General features: G+C 33.3%; 2 protein-coding genes across 2 annotated transcripts; one reads left to right on the forward strand and one right to left on the reverse strand.

Moving 5' to 3' along the window:
• Nucleotides 1-8,575: 8,575 nt before the first annotated feature.
• LOC133817380 (phosphoenolpyruvate carboxylase, housekeeping isozyme-like) lies at nucleotides 8,576-13,794 on the forward strand. Its single transcript, XM_062249883.1, has 10 exons — nucleotides 8,576-9,032; nucleotides 9,480-9,871; nucleotides 10,069-10,153; nucleotides 10,260-10,482; nucleotides 10,667-10,770; nucleotides 10,883-10,970; nucleotides 11,084-11,238; nucleotides 11,688-12,686; nucleotides 12,803-13,189; nucleotides 13,292-13,794. Exons 1-10 carry the CDS (start codon nucleotides 8,865-8,867, stop codon nucleotides 13,589-13,591), a joined length of 2,901 nt encoding a protein of 966 aa, XP_062105867.1. The 5' UTR covers nucleotides 8,576-8,864; the 3' UTR covers nucleotides 13,592-13,794.
• Nucleotides 13,795-19,077: 5,283 nt separating this feature from the next.
• Nucleotides 19,078-19,452, reverse strand: LOC133813965 (uncharacterized). Its single transcript, XM_062246990.1, has one exon. The coding sequence runs from the start codon at nucleotides 19,450-19,452 to the stop codon at nucleotides 19,078-19,080; it is 375 nt and encodes a 124-aa protein (XP_062102974.1).
• Between the last annotated feature and the right edge of the window lie 4,310 nt (nucleotides 19,453-23,762).

Here is a 23,762-nt window from a genome sequence, read left to right on the forward strand (position 1 = left end):
TGACAATGAGAAAAATATGAAGCATTATGTGCATCGTGATTTTATCTGTGAGAAATTTTTTTCTTTTTCTGCCCATAGAGTGTTTGGAGTCATTAAGAATATTGAGGATCGAGGGTGGTTAGGTTTTTTAACTGGGTTTGATGGTTTTGTTCCTCAGGTTGTTCAAGAATTCTATGCAAATCTTAATGATGATCTGTTTGATAGCAAGTCTTTTATGTTTGGTCAAGTTTATGTTCGGGGACATTGGTATTTGTTTAGTGCTGCTAAAATTGCCAAGTGTAACGCCTCAACTCCAGGGACCGCTACAGTGCACATTGCAAACAGTGCTAAACTCGCTAATCGAGTCGTTTAGCCATAAACGTGTAACTAAGCATGACTAGCGGTTTAGGGGTTAAATACTTTGGTTAAGATATAACGTTTCACTAGAACGTTTAATATATACATTGGGATCCCAAAAATATAATTTCAGAGTTTATTACAAGAAAGTGTTTACAACAGGCCGTTCTCAGCTGCAAAACAGGGTTCAGCCCTAGTTCCACTTTCAAACCTCGCCCAAGTATTGGTCGAGCAGCTGCATATGTACACGTCATCACCTAAGCTCTCCAACTCAAGGATGGTCCAGCTTTCTTTTGCATTTACCTGCACCACAAAGCACCCGTGAGCCGAAGCCCAGCAAGAAAACTCATATGCTCATAAATAGTCATATCATGATATCAAATCATATCTGGCATGCCTAGCAATCATAGCTCTACTCAGCATGCAAATGAATTCAAACAGATGCTGGGGTATCCAGGATAAGAAGTCCTGGCCTTCTGATTGGAGGACTATCAAGTCAATCCTAATCAGATGAGTGTCGCAACACTTGAGGTTCCGATAAACCATGCTGAGTGACCGACAAGCGAGTCACTAATTCAAGTGGAAGGGTGGCTGTTGGGTAAGCCTCTAACCTTCAACAGGTTCTGGTAAACCATACTGAGTGACTGACAAGCAAATCACTAATTCAAATGGAAGGCTGGCTGTTGGGTAAGCCTCTATCCTTCAACAGGTTCTAGTAAACCATGCTGAGTGACCAACAAGCAAGTCACTGGGGCCTCAGTGCCCAAAGCCATGCATATGATGATCAAGATGATCATACAGAGCTCATAGCTCTGATCAGATGAGTGAATATCACTTTGAGGTCCTGGTAAACCATACTGAGTGACTGACAACCAAGTCACTAGGGGCCCAGTGCCCATAGCCATGTAACAACACCGCTACCTAGGCTTTCCTGCAATGGCTCTAAATGACTAGCCCTTGGCTAGATAAATGCTTGTTTATATTCATCGAACTTGAGGTCGGTCCTGCATTAATGCTTTTTGAGTCTTTCAATGCAGAGGGTCGATTAGGTCTAATCGACATAGCTTGCACTAAACACACTAGGGTTGTCATGACTAGTGAGTTAGCACAATGTGACCAGTGCCCAGTACCACTGCCGAACCTGACTAGTGAGTCACAGCTTCGCTGTTGATACTAACACCTTTGCCAATTCTGACTAATGAGTCAGCCCTGTGTGACCAGTGCCCAGTACCACTGCCGAACCTGACTAATGAGTCACAACTTCACAGTTGATACTAGCACCTTTGCCAAACCTGACTAATTAGTCAGTACCATGCACAAGTAAGCAATGCTATCAGTGTGTATCATATGCCAATTATCCAAGAAAAGGGCATTCAGCATGCTTACTAAACAGTTGCTAGCATAATTATGATCATGCACAAACTCAGAGACTCAAGCCCTGACCAATCTCATGTTCATCATTCATGGCATGCCCTAATCACATGTTTCTCGTGCATCACATGCATCACACTTAATCATCCAGCATGCCTCAGTGATAATCATATGCAAATGGGCAAGATTGCCAAGCATTCATTATGCTATCAATGTTTACATTTATACATCCAACATGCATCAATCATAGCCATGCATGTCACACATGGGGTGCAGTTTTCTTACCTTGGGTTCGAGCAAGAATTAGTAAAATAACGACCCTTGAGAACGATCAATCCTTTGGTCCTTTTGCGGTCACCTAGTCATAACCAAATATGGAATCATATCAATAAAATAAATCATAGAAAGGTTTATAATCTAAAACCTCACTCCTGGGATCCATTCCACACTCTCGGGACTCTCAATCCACCCAAACGGGGTAAAGGAACCAACCCCCGAGCCTTAAAAGTCCTCCCGAGCCCTAAAATATGCTTGCTGGAAAGTGCACTAGCGCTGGGGTGCTGCCTAATGGCGCTAGGGCGCTGCCCCAAAGTCAGAGAGCTCCAGAGACAGCTCTGCCTAGCGCTGGGGCGCCATCAGCAGACCAGAAACTTTTCTGGTCTTCTCCCCTGCGATTTCCCTTGAAAAACAAACCTCCAAATCAACCCCAAACATCATTAAAACATCAAACTCAACCCCCAAACCTCATCTACACCACATCCTCATCAAAACCCAAGCAATCTTTCACAAAAACTTCCATGAATTCTCACAACTAACATCTCAAATTCCCAACTGAAAACTAACTTGTAAAACAAGGTAAAGCTTAAGTTCTTGGATGAAACCTTACCTCAAGTTGGATTTGAGTCCTCTTCAATGTTTGAACTAAGTTCCTAAGCTCCCACCTTTGATCTCCTAGCTTGGTTCTTCAAGTTGGCTTCAAAAATTCCAAAGGATGGAAGAGGAGAAATGGTGTACGGGAAGGAGAGAAGGATGAGGATGATGATGCTCTGTTTTTCTTTCTGTTTTCTACAACCATCTAATTGATATATATATATATATATCTTAGGGGTGAAAAGACCATTTTGCCCCTAGGTCAAATTAAAGCTTCTAAACACTCCCAAGGGTAAAACCGTCCTTTCCCGCCTATCTCGTTAATTATAATTAACACCCTCCAATTCCCATTATTATCAAAATTATAAAATACCAATAAATCATATCCCATTACCATTTAATTCCCGGTAATGTTCTAATCATCAAAATGACCCCGAGACTCACCCCGAGCCTCGAACTTAATCCCGTTATGACTAGACCGAAAACTTGCATTCCCATGATCGTCTCATGTCGAATGGCTCGAACCAATCCACATATCATGTGGTATTATTTATAATTCACCCCCATGCATAAAAATACACAACCACGCCCTCAACAGGCCAAATTACCAAAATGCCCTTAAAATTAAACGTGGACCCATATGCATGCATTCACCATCATATAATAATATAATTCACATAAACATGCATATAACCATTAAATACCATAATAAATCAATTATGGCCCTCCCGGCCTCCTAATCAAGGTCCTAAACCTTATTAGGAACTTTGGGGCATTACACCAAGGTTCTCAATTTGCCTCATGCTGTTATCAATGTTGCTGTGAAGTTCAACAAAGACAAGGTTTTATCTGAGTTGGTGGGACAGAATATGGTTTGGGAACAACACTCGGTTCTCAAGGTGACCGATCTTACAAATTACTATGCCGTGCTTCACAAATTTGCCACCAACAACTAGATTCCCACCACTCATACCTCTACCATTACCTTTGACACGACCTTCTTTCTGTTCAAAGTCGGGACTAGTCTTCAAGTTGATCTTGCCACTCTCATTTTTGATCAGATCACTGCCTTAGGAAAAGCCAAAAAAAAGGCCAATATTTGGTGTTTCCTCATTTGATCTACAAGTTGCTTGATTCTTAAAAGTCTCTCCGGTTGGAATATGAAATTGTGACACCTCCCACTGCCAGTGTAGATTACAATCTCAAGAAGGAATCCTCATCAGTCAAGACAACTAAAGGGATTGCTCTCAAAACTGGCGATGCTGATTCTGTCATTACTGAACTCGTTGGTGTCAAGGCCCTCTGGAATCTGTTCAGACAGAAGTTTTCAGTCTCAAGAATTGTCTCTCGACCATGATGTCTCAATTTTCTGCGGGACCTTCCAAATGAGGCCATCTGTTTCTGCTTTGTTTTGATTTTCTCTGTTTTGGTTTAAATAAATTGTAAAAGAACATTGTTTAGTGTCTTTTCATTTTGTTTCTTTTGTTTGTGTTGTTACTCCTTTGGCTTATTGCTAGACAACAAGGGGGAGTAAGAAGGTTTATTTTGAACAGGTTTATTTTGTCTTGGTTTTTTCATATTGGTGATATTTGTTACAATTGAGACGTATTTCTCGCAAGGGGAGTAATTTACTCTTTTTCTCTGACCTGTTTTGTCTTTGCAGGGTCTTTCAAAATAAACTCTTAAAATATTTTTGTCTATCAAGTTGCCAAATGGGGAGATTGTAAAATCATTTATTGGCCAACCTTACTTTAGACAAAATATTTTAAAGTTATTAAGGAAAATCAGTAGCATATCCATATTGATTCTTGATTTAATGATTCAGCTGATTTTCTAGTGTGAAAATATCCTTTAAGTGTGAATACGTTTTTTACCTTATTTATCACATATCAACATTATTTGGTAAAAATATGTATTACAATTATCTTGAGATTATTTTCAGGGATTATGTTTATTCTGGAATAAAGAATGTGTCGAAAATGAACATGGTCAAAAGAAATGACCATGTTCGTTCTGCCAGATAAAACTAATTACGTTGCTGACTCATCAGTTTCCTTTTCTGTCAACACAGAATTCATCTGGATGGCTGATTTCCTAAATCAAAGGAATTTGTAAATTGATTTCAAAGATATTAGAAAATGATGGCCTTGGACGATTTCCTTGCCTATAAACATCTTGCCAAGGCCTTCGGAATTTTCATCTCTTCCATTTTGAATATTTGTAAACATTATGTTATTTTGAAGAGTGTTTTTATTTGTAGAGATTAAATTTGTTCACCTTAATCTTTGTGAGAATGGTGAGTGTACTTGTGGATATCTATCTAGTGAATTATAAACAGATAGTGTCTATTGTGGACGTGTTCATAAGGATCTTCGGGAGAGGATTCTATCTAAGTCTCACTTTGGGAGGAAGTGTGCACTCGCTATTCTTTGAAGGGAGTTCAAGAGAATCAGCGTTTCATCGAAACCAAATTCGTAGAGAATAGTACAACAAGATTGCGGCAATAGTTTAAGAGGGAGTCTTACATTGTTTAAGTCAATGTTTTTGTACACATTGTTTCTTTACTAATTGGTTTATTCTCTGGGCGTGGCTCCGTGGATGTAGGTTATCTGAAAAGATTTCTGAACCACGTAAAAATTATCGTGTATTGAATTTTTACCTGTTTTTCTGTTTCTGTTTAAACAGTTTCAGAAGTAGTGTGAACAAAACTGAAATTTGTCTAAACAACTTAATTAGTATTCCGCATTTAATTAAATTGCTTATTTTAAATCACTTGATAATATTAAAATACGGAATTTCAAATAGATTTTTAGTTTAATATATTTTTTTTAAATATAAAAATTATCTTATTATTTGTTTGTTTATTTATTAAAACTAGAGACAATGTTATGGTTTATTTTTTTAGTATGTTAATGTCATTCCAATCGTGTCTTAAGATGGACCCATTATTTAGGACCGTATTTTGCTCATCTCTATTTTTTATTTTTATTTTTGGAAAGGGAGGGTCGTATTTTGTTCAAATTAAGAAAAAATTTCACAACATTTTCAATATCTCGAATTACAATTAAATATAGTTAAGTTAAATTGATATTGGGAAACTTTGTAATTTATTAGATAGATACGTTATTAAGCAAACAAAGACAATGATATAACACTATCGAAGTATTATACTCTAAATATTCCAAGTTCTAATGTACATTATTAAGTAGCTTAAAAATTACATAAGAGATAAAGAAGAGCATTTCCTTTTCTTTAGGGAAATTTTTTTCTTGGAATCCACCTTTAATTGTTAAGACTCTACAGTGGAATAAAACAAAAATCAAGAGAACATTATTAAATCTTAATATTACAAAATAAAATTGTAATGAATATTAATTTGGTAAATGATTGTCACATTTTTCATTAATCAATTTACAAATATATCCTCATTCTAAGTTAATAAGAAATTTAAACCTAAAGATAATAATATGAAACACAAAAGATAATTAGAAATAAAAATTACATTATTTAATATAATAATATCTCTTGATTTTTTAGATTTTTTTTTTTTATATTGGTAGAGGAGATTTGAATTTGAAACTTCCTATTTGTGAGGAGTAGGAATGTTCGCAGTGTGAGTGATGCGATTTGAGACTATTTTAATGAACTTTATCGAATACATAATTTGTGCAATTTTTTAAACCACACCCTGTAGCGCATATGACATGTACCAGAATATACGGTGTGGTATGGTTTATGCAATTTACAATAAATCATTAAAAATATTTAGTAACATTCCACATCCATGACAATTAAACATAAATAGTTTAACATTAAACTTGAATAATATAACCAAAGTTTCAGATTTTAACCATACAACTAAAATTTAAACAACTTGAGTAAAATTAAATCTCAAATTAAAACTTTGAAATGATAAATTGATATAATTAGAATGATATAATTAGAAAGATGCGGTATGGTATAGGTTAAATTGTAATTACAAAATCTTAAACTACAAACTTTATTATAAGGTTTGGGAAAAATACAACCTATACGCACTACAAATGGTTTGAAACAAGGTGGTTCGTTGATATGGATTCACAGATATTTTAATTTTGTTTATAGTGTTGCTTACGTTGACTTCAACTTTACTAATAATTAAAATAGTTTCGTTGAAGCACATATTGTGATTGGCATTTGCTATTGCGGAATAAACCAATTTTATAATTGGATAACAGACCCCTAAAAAAAACTCAAAATACCGACTCATTCATAATTCTATCAATTATTTGTCTAGGATTATATATTATAATAATGATAATATTTTATTACATTTGAATTTATATTCATATAATCATTAATTATCTAATCTTATATTATATATTACTAGATACAAATAATGTGCAATGGACGTTTGCTTAGTTTTATTTATAGAATTTATTTATTATTTTTATTAAATTTGTATCATTGTCATATAAATTTCAAATAAATAAACAATATTATATATAAAAGAATGACATAAACATATTAAAATAAAAGTTAAACCAAACATTGTTTATAGTTATATATATAATATAATAATCTTTTTAAATATAAATGATAATTTTTTTAATAAAATTTAAGATTATGTATTATATATTATTATAATAATGAAATTTTATAATATTTAAATTTATATTAATATAAGTATTAAATATTATAATAATAATATTTTATAATATTTAAATTTATATTAATATAATTAGTAAAAAATTAGGATTATATATTATTATCATAATAATATTTTATAACATTTGAATTTATATTAATATAATTATTAAATATCTAGTGGTGTATTATATATTATAATAATAATATTTTATAATATTTGAATTTGAATTTATATTAATATAATTATTAAATATCTAGTTTTGTATTAAATATTATAATAATGATATTTTATAATATTTAAATTTACATTAATATAATTAATAAATATATATTTTTAATAATTTTTAAAGGCATATTCCCTTAAAAATTAAAAATATTATGTTAAAATTAAAAAAAAAAAAACTGTTAAAACAAAAAATGTTAGTTATCTACACACTTTTTATATTGAAGAGATTATAATAATGATATTTTATAACATTTGAATTTGAATTTATATTAACATTAATATAATTATTAAATATATGATCTTATATTAAATATTATTATAATAATAATTTTTTTATAATATTTAAATTTAAATTAATATAATTAATAAATATATATTTTTAACTAATTTTAAATAATGATATTTTATAATATTTAAATTTATATTAATATAATTATAATATCTATTTTTAATTAGTTTTAAAATATTTTCAATTAAATATTCAAAATATTTCGTTATAACTGTAAAACCACTTAACTAGCCTATAATATAATATAGCCTATCACTCTTTCCTAGCAAAATTAAATTTATTTTTTGACATACGTGTCATATAAGTTTTTTTTTAGGAAAACGTGTCACATAGGTTGATAGGTTATTGTATCCTCTTATCTAAAGTAAACTTTATTTTAAGTTTCGAATCTGCACATTTATAAAGAATAAATTTTACATATATTATATTTAAAATAACAATTAAAAAATATAACATAATAATCCGTATAAATTTGGAATTTTTTTTATTTTAATATTTTTCTAAAAGGAATATTTACTTTCTTAAATTAAATTGTAGTTTTCTTATTTTTATGGAAAATTAAATTGTAGTTACAGTGGCAGATTCTTCCTTGACAAACGCATATTCTCTGAACTGTTGAAGTTGAGGACCCAAAAAAAAAAGCATTAAAAGGGTAAACTTGGAAAGTCATAAAGGTCCCACATTTATCTTTTTTATTGTTTTTTTATTTTTTGAAGCAGGAGAGAGAGTGAGTGGTCGAAAAATATTAGCCAAAAAAATAAAAATAAAAATAAAAATAAAAATAACTGAAACAAAGTAGTATTCGAGTAGAAGTAGGAGTAGGAGTCGGAGGGTATGTCTATAAATAAAGATCGAAAAACAGAGAGAGAGTCATAAAAATTAAAGCTTTGACAAAATAGTTCTGTTCTGTTCTCTTCTCTTCTCTTCTCTATACTCCGTGATAGAGAGTAATTGCCTCTTCTGTAGTCTTTCTTCTTTCCCGTGCTTTCTCGTGGACCGATCATAAGCAACCCATTACCCCAGAACCTACGCCATTGATTTCTTTGTTTGGTTTTCTCATCTGGGTTTCACAGGAATCTCTTGTCTTCTACTCTTTTTCTTCTTATCAAAAGCCTGGAATCGATTGTTTGAGTTAAGTGAAAAATGAGTAATCGAAACTTGGAGAAGATGGCTTCCATTGATGCCCAACTTAGACTGTTGGCTCCTGGCAAGGTTTCCGAAGATGACAAGCTAATTGAGTATGATGCTCTCTTGTGTGATCGGTTCCTTGATATTCTCCAGGATTTACATGGCGAAGATCTCAGAGAAACGGTAATCTTTTTTTAATTTTTCTTCACAGTTGCTCTTGTGATAAACTAGTAGATCCCCACCACTGCTTTGATTTTTTTTTCCTCTTTTTTTGGGTTAAGTTTTGTAAAACATGTCCTTTACCTTTATCTGAATTTAGTTTGTTGTTATTATTGGTGTTGTGTGTGTCTTCCTAAATTATTAATATTTAGCTTGTGGGAGAGGAGAGACGTTTTTAGAAGGGATATAATGATATATGGCACATGTAATATAATATTTATTATTTTCATTACTTATATATGTTGTATAGTATGGACTGAATCATTGTGTTGATGTGAAATTTCTTTGAAAAGCAGTAGTGCATTGTGAATGTGTAATGGTAATATGAAGTGGGCAGTTATTGCATAAGATTGAAAAATGGCATATGGAAGTTTTTTAAGTTTTTTATTTTTTATGTTGTACATTGACCAGGTTCAAGATTGTTATGAGCTCTCTGCTGAGTATGAAGGGAATCAAGACCCCAAGAAGCTAGAGGAACTTGGGAATGTGTTGACTAGTTTGGACCCTGGGGACTCTATTGTGGTTGCTAAATCATTTTCTCACATGCTTAACTTGGCCAACTTGGCTGAGGAAGTTCAGATAGCTTATAGAAGAAGGATTAAACTTAAGAAGGGAGACTTTGCTGACGAGAATTCGGCTACTACTGAATCTGACATTGAAGAGACCATCAAGAAACTTGTGGGGCAACTGAAGAAGTCCCCACAAGAAGTTTTTGATGCCCTGAAGAACCAGACTGTGGACTTGGTCTTAACTGCTCATCCTACTCAGTCTGTCCGTAGATCTTTGCTTCAGAAGCATGGAAGGTCTACTTTTCACTCTTTATTTATTTCTTTATTTGTTTCTCTTTCTGACTGAACGATATTCAGAAAAATGTATTCCCATAAAGACAAAGAAGAAAAGGAGAACAGAGTATTTTGATTTTAGTCTTAAATGTAAATCATTTAACGTGGTGATTGTAGATTTTTTCTGTTAATGCTGTGCTCTATATTTTGTCTTTCAGGATAAGGAATTGTTTGACTCAATTGTATGCTAAGGATATAACTCCTGATGATAAGCAGGAACTTGATGAAGCTTTACAAAGGGAGGTATGTAGAAACAACCAAATTCGAAAGCTCAATTGTTTTCTGAAAAGTTATAATAACTTGATGACTAATTGTGATGCAATGTAACACTGAATTTGTTATCTTTTAGATTCAAGCTGCCTTTCGTACGGATGAAATTCGAAGGACTGCTCCAACTCCACAAGACGAGATGCGAGCTGGAATGAGCTACTTTCATGAGACAATCTGGAAAGGTGTGCCAAAATTCTTGCGTCGAGTGGACACTGCTCTGAAAAACATAGGAATAGAGGAACGTGTTCCTTACAATGCCCCTCTTATCCAATTTTCTTCCTGGATGGGTGGTGATCGTGATGGTATGTTTCTTTTCTCTAAACTTTTTGACAATCTGATGATGAGTAATGAACTCATATTCCTGCATACATGACTAACTTTCAAGTAATAATGTGAAGAATGAAATTATAACCTGCCAATCCAATCATAAAAAGTGTCTTTTGACTGATTATGATGTTTTTGCTAACTACCTGATGTGGACTCCAGGAAATCCCAGGGTAACTCCAGAAGTTACAAGGGATGTTTGCTTGCTGGCAAGAATGATGGCTGCTAACTTGTACTTTTCCCAGATTGAGGATCTTATGTTTGAGGTATCACTATCAGAATTATAACCTTCTTTCCCCCCCCTTTTTGAGGTGTCATGTGGAGTCTTTTTCATTTTAATTGATGATTTCTTTTTCTTTTCTTTGTTTCCAACAACAGTTATCTATGTGGCGCTGCAATGATGAGCTGCGTGCTCGTGCTGCTGAACTTCACAGGTCCTCAAAGAAAGATGCGAAACATTATATAGGTAAACAATTGTAAAAATGTTTTAATTTATTTATTGGAGATATCTTATTGTTGTTTCAACTTCTTTGTCAAATGTTATACACTAATAATAAAAGAATGCTTTCTGCATTACAGAGTTCTGGAAACAGATTCCTCCAAATGAGCCCTATCGTGTTATCCTTGGTGGTGTAAGGGACAAACTTTATTACACTCGTGAACGTGCTCGCCACCTACTAACCAATGGAGTCTCTGACATTCCTGAGGACACAACCTTTACTAATGTTGAGCAGGTATGTCTTTGCTCTTTAAGTTCATCAATTTATAGCTTTCGAGTCACAAAGTATAGTCCTGGTATGTAGAATGTTATTAAACTTTTTACAAGAATGGTTTTTCTTTTCCCATAAGTTAAATCAAGTTTAATTTAATCCTCTATACTAGTCTGAGAATCACACTAGTTAATAAAAAACTATGATTTCTGATTATATCTTAGAAAAAACTGATCATGGGGTGTGAGTGTGCTTTGTGTAAGAGATATGGGGTTCAAATCCCAGCTGGGCTAATCTAACAAAATTAGTAACTACTAATTGTTTTTTTTTTTTTAAAAAATCATGAATTGTGATCAGTTTCCACCATTATTATTATTATTAATTGTGACAGAACCAATATTATGTTTTAAGTGCACTGATTTTGTTTTTGGAGTATTGTATTTATTAACTTCACTTTTATGTCTCCACTATAGTTCTTGGAGTGTCTTGAACTATGCTACAGATCACTCTGCTCTTGTGGTGATCGTCCTATAGCAGATGGAAGCCTTCTGGATTTCATGCGACAAGTTTCTACATTTGGGCTTTCGCTTGTCAGACTTGACATCAGGCAAGAATCTGACAGGCACACTGATGTCATGGATGCGATCACAAAGCACCTTGATATTGGATCTTACCGTGACTGGCCTGAGGAACGAAGACAAGAATGGCTATTGTCTGAATTAAGTGGAAAGCGCCCACTTTTCGGCCCAGACCTTCCGAAAACTGAAGAAATTGCTGATGTCTTGGACACATTCAATGTCATTGCTGAGCTTCCCTCCGACAGCTTTGGTGCCTACATCATTTCTATGGCAACTTCCCCCTCTGATGTGCTTGCTGTCGAGCTTTTGCAGCGTGAATGCCATGTCAAGGAGCCACTGAGGGTTGTCCCATTGTTTGAAAAGCTTGCTGATCTTGAGGCTGCTCCAGCCGCTGTTGCTCGTCTCTTCTCAATTGATTGGTACAGAAATCGGATCAATGGCAAGCAAGAAGTTATGATTGGCTACTCAGATTCGGGTAAGGATGCAGGACGTCTCTCTGCAGCTTGGCAGCTATACAAGGCTCAAGAAGAGCTCATCAAGGTGGCCAAACAATTCGGGGTTAAGCTTACCATGTTCCATGGGAGAGGTGGGACTGTTGGAAGAGGAGGTGGACCAACTCACCTTGCTATATTGTCTCAACCGCCTGACACCATCCATGGTTCCCTTCGTGTGACTGTTCAAGGTGAAGTCATCGAGCAATCTTTTGGGGAGGAGCACTTGTGCTTTAGAACCCTCCAGCGTTTCACAGCAGCAACACTCGAGCATGGAATGCACCCCCCTATATCACCGAAGCCAGAGTGGCGAGCTCTCATGGATGAGATGGCAGTTATAGCCACAGAAGAGTACCGTTCTGTAGTCTTTCAGGAACCTCGGTTTGTTGAGTACTTCCGCCTCGTAAGTTTGCTGGCCTATCTTTCATAGTTGTTGCTTTTGTGTTCAAAGAAGTTTCATGTTTGATGCTATAAGATATTGTAAATAATGGCATACACTTGATAATGTTTACTTTACAGGCAACTCCAGAGTTGGAGTATGGTCGAATGAACATCGGCAGCCGTCCATCCAAACGAAAGCCGAGTGGAGGCATCGAATCGCTCCGTGCAATCCCATGGATTTTCGCATGGACACAGACGAGGTTTCACTTGCCGGTGTGGCTTGGTTTTGGGGCAGCATTTAGGCACGTGATTGCAAAGGATGTGAAGAACCTTCACATGCTTCAGGAGATGTACAACCAGTGGCCTTTCTTCAGGGTCACCATTGATTTAGTTGAGATGGTGTTCGCCAAAGGAGACCCCAGAATTGCTGCTCTGTATGATAAACTCCTTGTCTCAGACGATCTTTGGTCATTTGGAGAACGATTGAGGGCCATGTATAATGAAACCAAACACCTTCTCCTCCAGGTAACTTAAGCTACTAACTCTTTACATTGTATCAGCAACAATGAGAAACACAGCTGCTGTTTCTTGTGGAAACTGACTGTACATTGTTGTTATTTTTGGTAGGTTGCTGGGCACAAAGAACTTCTAGAAGGAGACCCCTACTTGAGACAAAGACTTCGTCTTCGTGATTCCTACACAACCACTCTGAATGTGTGCCAAGTTTATACTCTCAAGCGAATCCGTGACCCGAATTATAATGTGAAATTGAGGCCACATTTGTCCAAAGAAAGCATGGAGTCGACCAACAAACCAGCAGCGGAGCTTGTGAAGCTCAACCCCACCAGTGAGTATCCGCCTGGTCTTGAAGACACTCTTATTTTGACAATGAAGGGTATTGCCGCCGGTATGCAAAACACCGGTTAGAGAGGGCTTTGTTTTATATCTATATTACTTCTACGTATATTTATATATGTAATCGAACTGAGATATTTTCCTTCTTTTTCCCTTGCGTTTTTCTAAACGCTCTTGAGTTGGTATATGATAATCATAATGTAAGACAATAATTTCCATTCTGTTTTTTTAATCCTTGAAATTTTATATATAAAGCGATTATAATATGGTGAACAGTACTAATGTGTTCAAGAATTATTTCTTGTGTTAGTATCTTAACTAGAATAATATTAATTTGCATTGCATGTGTGAGTGCACAGCCAATAGGGAATAACATGCCAAATTTTGAAATGAAAATTATGTTTTTATTTGAAAAATATATAATAAAAAACCAGCAACTTTTTTGTGTATCGACTATACCTCATTTCAAGATCAAAATTGATGTATTTGTGCATTTTGGATACCATATAAACATTTTGTTCTTCATCATAGTAGTAAATTCAAATTTGTTGTCAAATAAGTATGTTATAACTAATTAAAAATGGTCACTTATATTTAGGAAAAATTACACACAACACTTAAAAATTCTAATAAAAAAATATATTGTTTCAAATTTGTAAACTTTTTTTTTTTAAAAAGCACTCCTTATCTAAGATTATGTCACTGTATTTTTAATTTTTTTTTAAGATTTCATATTTTTAATTTTTTTTAGATCTTAGATTATATTTATTATTATTTACTTATAAAGTGAAAATATTAAAGATAAGCAAAAAAAGCAATTCTAATTCGCTCAATCAGACTCACCAAACCAAATAACAATCAAATTGACTATTGAAATTATGGACCCAAATTGACTCAGAACCTACCAAATAAGTAATTTCTATTTTTTTTTAGTTTATATATGTTTATTTATTTTCAAAAATTAAAATAGTAATACTTGCATTCTTAATTAGTTAAACAAAGATACTTAACGATAAATTTAAAACAAGTGTAAAGCCATAATAATAATAATAATAATAATAATAATAATAATTCTTACAAAAAAATAATAATAAAAATTAGTAGAGCACTATATCGAACTTCTTGTTTGGATGTCCTTATGATAAATTATTGTTAGCCTTCCAATTTTTTGGTTCATTGGGTTGTCCCATACCGATGGCACATTTTTTATATCTATTTTGTGTGACATAAGTTCATGTAATTGGTATATTATTAGGACTTTTTTTCATTATTTATTTACATGTATACAAAAGTTGGGTGGTTCTGTACTGAATGAACATGTACAATTATAATAACAAAAAAAAAATTACAGTATTTTACTTATAACAAATTTTACTAATTAGTTACATATATTAATTAACAAAATCAATTTATTTCATAAATATATTTTATTAATAAAAAAATTAAATAGACAATCCACTCAAATTATTTAAAAACAACATAAAATAGATAAGTTTGGCAATACAAGATAGTTTTTGTGTTTTCCTGTTTACACATATAATTGGTCATATTTGGTTAAGCTTATTTTAAGCTACTTTTAACTTTTAGGATTAAAAAGAGAGAATTTGGATAAAAAATAAAAATATATTTTTCTTTTTAATTTAAAATGTCTTTTTAGAGAAACTAGGATTCCTAGTTTTTTTTTCAAAAACTCTTTTCGAGAAGCTATTATTAGAATAATTTTTTTATTCTTAATTTACCCATAAAATATTATTTGTAATTGATATTAGAACTTTTCATTCAAAAAAGATCTTCTTATAATAGTTACTCGTATAGAAAAAATAAGTAATTTTTTTTACTTATCATGTGCTTTTACACTATGTTGGTAGCAAGAAAAGAATAAAAATATGAGAGGGATAGAAAATTAGAAAGAAAGAAATGAAAATATATTTTCTTCCCAGTTATTTTATTTGGTATGTAAAAAGAAAAAAAATATTGCATATAATAAAATTACTACATTATCCTAAAAAAAATATTAATATTATAAGTTTTTGGAAAAATATTTTAGTTTTTTTACTTTTATTTATTTGTAATATACTTTTATCTCAAGAAAAAAATTTCTGGGTCCCATTTTATTTTTTTTCCCTCACTTTTTTCTCTCCATTTTTTACTTCTTACCAAACAAAATTTTATCTTTTTTTTTTTTTTTTCATTTTTCTCTCTTCTATTTTCTTTCATTCCACGTTTCATCCCTACCAAACATTAGCTATAAGCAAAAGTAAAAATTTTGCCAAACAAACCAATAAACATGTCATTGTCCATCTATCTACTCAACTCTTTTACTATTTAAGTAAATATTTAATTTCATACTTTTTTATTATCATTTTATAGTAAATTAAATTTGAAAGAAAGATTGTTGTTGAACACTTGAACTTTGTATCATGAAAGATTGTTGTTCATATCCATGCTTATATTTACCTTAATCATGTTGGACCATAAATATGTCACGTCTATCCAAATTGACAATTCTTATTTTAATCATGGCAATCCCTTGAATTATATATGGTCCTCAAAACAATAAAACGTATAAATTAAGTCCTTAATCTTGTTTAATAGTAGCAAGCTACACCATAACACTAACGTCTGTCTATTTGTAGACAGAATGGATAATGTGGTGTTGCCATGTGGCAATGAAAAAGGGTAATAATATAACTACATTCTCCCACCAAATTAAGGAGGGAAATTTCTTCTACCCTAACCATCTAATATTCTAATGTGAAGAGGAAAAAGAATACACTAATAAATTTGGGGCTTTTCAGGGTAAAGAAAAAAAAGTAATGGAAGAAGTGAACATAATATTTTAATGTAATCATAGACTAGCTTAATGGTACTAAATCTCTCTTCACAAATAGGAGGTTCCAAGGTAAATATAATAGTAATACCTTGTTTTTTGTCTAATGGTTGCACTACACCATTGGTTTAGGGGAAAAATATAATATTTGTATGACATGGCCTCCTATTTTTGAGTATTCAAGGCAAATTATTCCTAGATTGTTAAGAAAAAATAGAGATGTAAAATAAGTAAAAACATTCTTCTTCAATAAAAAAAAGTAAAAACCAAGTTTTTGGGAAATATTGTTAAGACAACCTAATAGACATTTCAAACAGATTGGCTTTCCAATCTGTAAACCAAATAAGTATACAAAATTATTAGACAACCTCTATAAGCTTAAATGAGAGAACTAACAAATGTCAAAATCATAACACTCTCACTAATATCAACTTACTTAGTACTATTAATGAGATGTTACGTTTATTTCTCATTTCTAATTGGGTTCTTACAGTTTTTGTCATTTTTTTTAAAAACATAAAGTATAATAAAACAACCTCACTGAAATACATATTACATGAGTCTCATGACTTTATTTATCATACATGAGTCTCAAACAAGCATAACCAGTATGTACAAACATAAACTATTATTGATCACCCCCACATGACCTTTATTTATTCATATATACAGCCAAAGTCGACATTAGGATTTAGTTCACTGGTCAATTTACACTTCATTTCCCTGGCCCGCAACACAAGACAACTATGAGCTAAAGCTCAACAAGTAAAGTAATGCATGTTGTGAAAAATGTCTGCTCTACATAATTCTCATATTTTTGTCTGATATTCTCCTTATCTTCTTTGGGCTTTCTTATCTCGTGCACACTATTCGATTAGGTCAAAGCTTGTAGGACTTGCTTATAATTTATAAAATAAAATTTCATGGGTTCTCCGGCTAGCCATCACCACAGAGGGGCTCATTACTAAACATTATTCCATCGTTGCCTCGTCAAGCTCAAGACTATAAGGAGACCACACTCTATGGTGTCATATAACATAATATGAATGAGAAATCTAAAACTTATAATTGGTTCACTCGAATCTAACCCACACTAATGGGTTGCCATATTAAGCCTAACTCTAGGCTTACATATAAACTCACATTCTCAAAACAGTGGTACCTCTTAACATATTATTCTCATCTTGCTAAAAACTTGTATGTATGCATCTACTTAGCTTTACATAATACTTATTAAGGTATATCATAATTTATTCTCATACATGGTCTCATAACATATACTAATCCATCATACAACTCTATATGCCATGCATATGAACTCAATACGATATGTCAATACACTTACTTATCATTCAATAGAAAATAAACATGACAAACTTCACATAATATATAATTCTTGTTTTGCAGTTGAATACTTTATTTACCTCGTCTCCAAGCCCCCTAAGTCTTTGCTAGTGAAATGTTCTTTGCTCACGGTACAAAATTATGCTCCTAATAATTTTACATTAATAACTTGTTTAATTATCAAATAATAAAATACTTAATTATTTGCATTCTAACCTTAAACTTTACATACATATATACAAGCATATGTACTACTACTACTATCTTACTTACAAGTAAGAAAATAATACAGTTTTTGAAACATATATTTATATATTTATGGAAGTGTCTAACCTTTAATAATTCTTATAATATATATAATGATTTTTATAATTTAATATTGAAGTAAATTAAAATCTTTATTATTTTTCATCAAAAGTAGTGAAGTTTCCTATACATATTAAAATCTCAGTATAATACTACAAACTAATAAAACACGAATAAGTAACATATGTTTAATATAAGTATATACATATATCAAGAATCAAGGACCATGGATTAACATACATACATATAAACACACATATATGCCCACAATATTAAATAATAATTATAAGAATATAAAAGCTTACCTCTTTTTCTTTACAAGTGATTTTAAATGTGAGCAGCTTCACGATTTTTTAATAAGAGAATTTTAGAAAGACTAGGAATTGAAAGTTTATATCGATATAATAAAATATATTAGACGATAGTACTAATAACAGTAGCATGCCTATTTTATTGTAGATATATATATATATATATAATTGATTAAGAGTCTCCATTATTGAAGTTTATCTTCACATGTTTCTAGAGAATTTGTTAGATTGATGATAAAAATATATAAATATTTAAATAATATAATATATATATAGATAAAGGTAGTATGATTGTCTTATCTAAAGTTTGACTATTCTTATAATTTAAAACTTACATGTAGGGTTACTAGATAACACATATATAAATATATATATATATATCAATAACTTATTCAAATAACAAGACAAAATGCAATAATAAACTAAAAACAAATTAGCAATAGTGTCAACAATAACATTAGACAAATGATAATATTCACGAAATATTAAATACTTATACAAACACATAGAAAATCTTGTACCAAAGAGCAAACTTTGAGCATTTCACTGCAAAAAGACTTAGAAGATAAAGATTTATAATAATATAATAAAAAAGAAAGTAAGACGGTATTAACCTCAGTAATATAAAATGCATTTCAAAGAACAATGCACAATTTAAATTTACATATAATATCATGCAATCATGTAATTATTGGAACTTGTAACTAGTTAAAAAATTGGATATTACAATTCCCCTAACTTATAAAAATTTCATCATCGAAATTTACTTACCCAAATAAGTCTGGATACTTTGATCTCATTTCTTCTTCTCTTTCCCTTGTTATTTCTTCAATATTTGAACTTCCCCATAACACTTTTACCAAAGAAATCTTCTTATTTCTTAACTCTTTTTCTTTTCTATCTAGAATCTGGATTGACTTTTCTTCATATGTTATGTCTTGCTCAACCTCCAGTGGCTCGTAATTCAACACATGGGAAGGATTTGGAATATACTTTCTTAACAACGAAATATGGAAAACATCGTGCACATTTGACAATGCTGGTGGTAACGCAAGTCTATAGGCTACTTCTCCCACCCTCTCAAGTATTTTAAAGGGTCCAATAACTAACAGACTTAATTTCCCTTTTTTTCCAAACCTCATTGTTCCTTTCATTAAAGCTATTTTCATAAATACCTTGTCTCCAATGGAAAATTCCACATCCCTTTGCTTTTTATCCGCATAACTCTTTTGTCTACTCTAAGAAGCTAACATTCTTTTTCTTATTTTCTCTATTGCTTCTGCAGTCTTTCTAACCAGTTCAGGACCAAGATATTTTCTTTCACCCATTTCATCACAATGGATAGGCGACTTGCATTTTCTACCATACAACATTTCATATGGGGCTACACCAATTGTTGCTTGAAAATTGTTGTTATAAGAAAATTCGATCAGAGGCAAATACTTATCCCATGATCCTTGAAAATCTAAGACACAAGCCTAAAGCATATCCTCAAAAGTTTGAATGGTTCTTTCAGATTGTTCATCAAATTGAGGGTGATATGTCGTAGTAAACTTCAATCTTGTGCCCAAGGCTCTTTGCAAACTTTCCCAAAATAATGACGTGAATCAAGCATCCCGATCTGAGATAATAAATACTGGTACCCCATGCAATCTAACAATCTCTTGAACTTATAGTTCAGCCTATTGATCCATAGTAAAATTCATGCATACTGGAAGAAAGTGTGTTGATTTGGTATATCATTCGACTATAACCCAAATAGCATCCTGCTGTTTAGAAGTCTTTAGCAATCCAACCACAAAATCCATAGTAATTTCTTTCCATTTCTACTTTGGTATCTGTATTGGTTGTAGTAGACTCGCAGGCATCTGATGTTCAGCTTTTACTTGTTGACAAATCATACGCTTGGCTACGAACTTCACCACATCTTTTTTCATGTTAGGCCACCAGTAATATATTTTCAAATCATTATACATCTTCGTCGAACCTGGATGTACTGAATATGGATTATTGTGAGCTTCCGTGAGGATCACTTACTTTATCTCTTCATCATCAGGAACACAAAACCTTTCCTTGAACTTTAACATTCCATCACTTGAAATGTGAAAACCACCGATCTTCCTACTTTCTAATTCACCTTTCTGTTTAACCAAGTAAGAATCTTTGAGTTGACCTTGCTTGATTCTTTCCAACAATGTAGACTGAAGAATCATCACCGATAATTTTCCTGTGACCATCTCACTTCCAACTCTACAAATATCCTCTTGAAGTGGCTTTGATAGTCTCCTCAAAATCGATAAACTACTTGGAGACTTTCTACTAAGCGCATCTGTGACCACATTTGCCTTTCCAAGATGATAGAAAATCTCACAATCATAATCTTTTACTAGTTCCAACTAGCATCTTTGTCTCATGTTTAACTCTTTATGAGTAAAGAAATATTTGAGACTTTTGTGATCTGTATATATTTCACACCTCTCGCTGTACAGATAATGTCTCCAAATCTTTAATGCAAAGACAACTGCTGCTAATTCTAGATCATGAATTGGGTACTTTTGTTCATAATCTTTCAATTGTCGGGAGGCATAAGTTATGACCTTACCATTCTGCATCAACACACACCCCAATCCCTACTTTGAGGCATCACTATAAATCACAAATCTTCTTGATTCAGATGGAATAGTAATTATTGGAGCAGAAATTAATCTTTGTTATAATTCCTGGAAATTCTTCTCACAATCCTGAGTCCATTCGAACTTATGATTCTTCCTTGTCAACTGCGTCAGTGGTGCAGCAATATTTGAAAATCCTTCAACAAATCTCCTGTAATAGCCCGCCAGTCCCAGAAAACTCCATACCTCTGAAACATTCTTTAGTCTATTCCAATTACTAAATGCTTCAATATTTGGTGGATCAACTGAAATACCCTTACTTGAGACTATATGGCCCAAAAATACCACATTCTTTAGCAAAAACTGTAACGCCCTACTACCCTAGAGCTATTACTATGTGGTTTTAAAATGTGTATTTGACTTGCTAATCGAGATGTTAGACCTAAAAGTGTAACTAAATTAAAGCAAAGACTCATTTAATAAAACTTCTTTATAAAATATCTAAACTTTCATTAAGATCATAAAAGAGTTACATTGGGATCCCAAAATATTGTTTAAGACATATTTACAACTCAAAAGTCACTGTACAATCGACCTAGGCAACAAAATCAAACATTTACACTGCGCATCTCAAGAATACCCCAACCGTAGCAGCCAGGAAGGCCAAACATGTATACACCGCTCCATGCCCTCTAACTCATGATTGGTTGGCCTTTTCTTTGCCCTTACCTGCACCATAGAGCATTAGTGAGCCAAGGCCCAGTAAGAAAGCTTCACCAACTTAGCATATAAAATAACTCATTTCAATAAATGCATAATTAATCAAACACAACATACAATCCACATGTTTCCATTAAAATTCACAACAGCAGCCTAAGTCGGTCAAGGTGCGTTACTCGGCACCGAGTTCACGGTCCTAACTGAGCGGGTAAGTACAACACCCTCAGATGGCCCTGTCATGGAGGTCGACATTCAGCATGCCTATTGTCGATCCCAACCCTTGCCACTCAGTCAAAGACACATATATGACACAATAGTTAGAAATATTTACACATAACGCTAAGCACAACACAAGCACAGATAATAGGGCCATACCCTGCTCTACGTGCACAGACAGTTTTCTTACCTCGAGTCCTGAGCAGAAAGTATAAGGCGACCCCGAGCACGATCCCTATCCCTGAGCCTTAGCGGTATAACCTAGTCATAACGCAATAGTGGATAACCATTAAAACCTAAACCAATTAAAAATTTTGAAATAACGTACTAGCCTCCGGGACATCGAATTCTACCAAACCGGGTAGTAGAATTTTTCCCGTGCCTTTAGGTTTGAGTTCCCGAGCTTAAGAACCCTGTTTGGCCAACATTTTCTATTTGAGTCACGGTGCTCCTCACAGGCACTGCAGCCTTCTACAAGTCAGAGAGCATTCCTAGGCATTTCCCTGGACACGTGCCACAATGCAAAATACCCAGAGTTGTAGCGCTAAGGCGGTTCAACGAACCCCCTATGCCTCTGAGTTCATGTGGGCCGTGGCGACCCCACGAACTCAGAATTTCCAGCACTTTCCTGCGTTTTCCCCCGAACCAAAATCATCAAAACTCACCCCAAACATAAACTAAAGCCATAATTGATTCTAAGACTCTTAACAACACAACATGGGCACCATTTATACCCCAAAAACTAACCAAGATCTTACCCCAACTCAAAATTCGCAACAAACTCCAAGACTCAAAGAAAACTAAACTCAAAACTTAAAGCTTAAATTTACCACTGATTAACCCATTCCTAGATGCCTCTTCAAGTTTTGTACTTCCAATTCCCCACTAAGCTTCAATCCCCAACAATCCCTGCTCCCAAATCTCCACAGCTCAAGAACTTCAAATCAAAACTATGAAAGAGAGTGAGAGAGAAAGAGAACTCACGAGAGAGAGAGATAGTAACCGAGCTAAAAGTGTTTTTGGTGTTTCTGGTTACTTCCTGCCAGCTTCCTAAGTTATCCCTTGGCACCAAAATGACCAAAGTGCCCCTAGGTCAATTCTTGCTCTTTAACGCCCCCAAGGGCGTTACTGTCATTTGCCATATTTCCCACTAATTCCTTAAATTGTCTTATAAATTCCCAATTAATCCCGACATACCAAAATAATCACCAAATAACTACCTGTTACCCGGTAACTTCCTGAACAAGCACTAAGTTCCCAAAATACCCCTAGGCTCACTCCGAGCTGGGTATTTGACCCCGTTATGACTAAACCGCTAGCTTGCTCCTGATGATTGCCTCGTGCTGGATAGCCTAAATATATCAACATAATAATGTGGTCTCAATCATAAAACACACATATTCAAATATGCCATCAACTGGCCAAAATCAAGAAAATACCCTTCTAATAAGAAACGGGCCCACATGCATATTTAATACACATAAACATGCATATATAGTCATATTATAGTACAACTCACTTAATAATGAAGTTAAATCAATTATTTCCCTCCTAGCCCCCTAATCAAGGCACTAAGCCTTATTAGGGAAATTGGGATGTTACAAAAACTCACATTTCTTAAATTTGGCATAGAGTTGTTTTTCTTTTAACTTCTGCAACGTTAGTCGCAAATGCTCCTTGTGTTCTTCCTTGGACTTAGAATAAACTAGGATGTCATCAATAAATACTATCATAAACTTATCCAGATAACCCTTAAATACCACGTTCATTAAGCCTATGAATGCAGGTGGAGCATTAGTCAACCCAAATGGCATCACTAAAAACTCATTGTGACCATATCAAGTTCGAAATGCATTATTTGGTACATATTCCTCCCTAATCTTCAGTTGATGGTATCCCGACCT

The sequence above is a fragment of the Humulus lupulus genome, chromosome 2 (assembly GCF_963169125.1).
Source record: "Humulus lupulus chromosome 2, drHumLupu1.1, whole genome shotgun sequence".
Taxonomy (NCBI): Eukaryota; Viridiplantae; Streptophyta; class Magnoliopsida; order Rosales; family Cannabaceae; genus Humulus; species Humulus lupulus.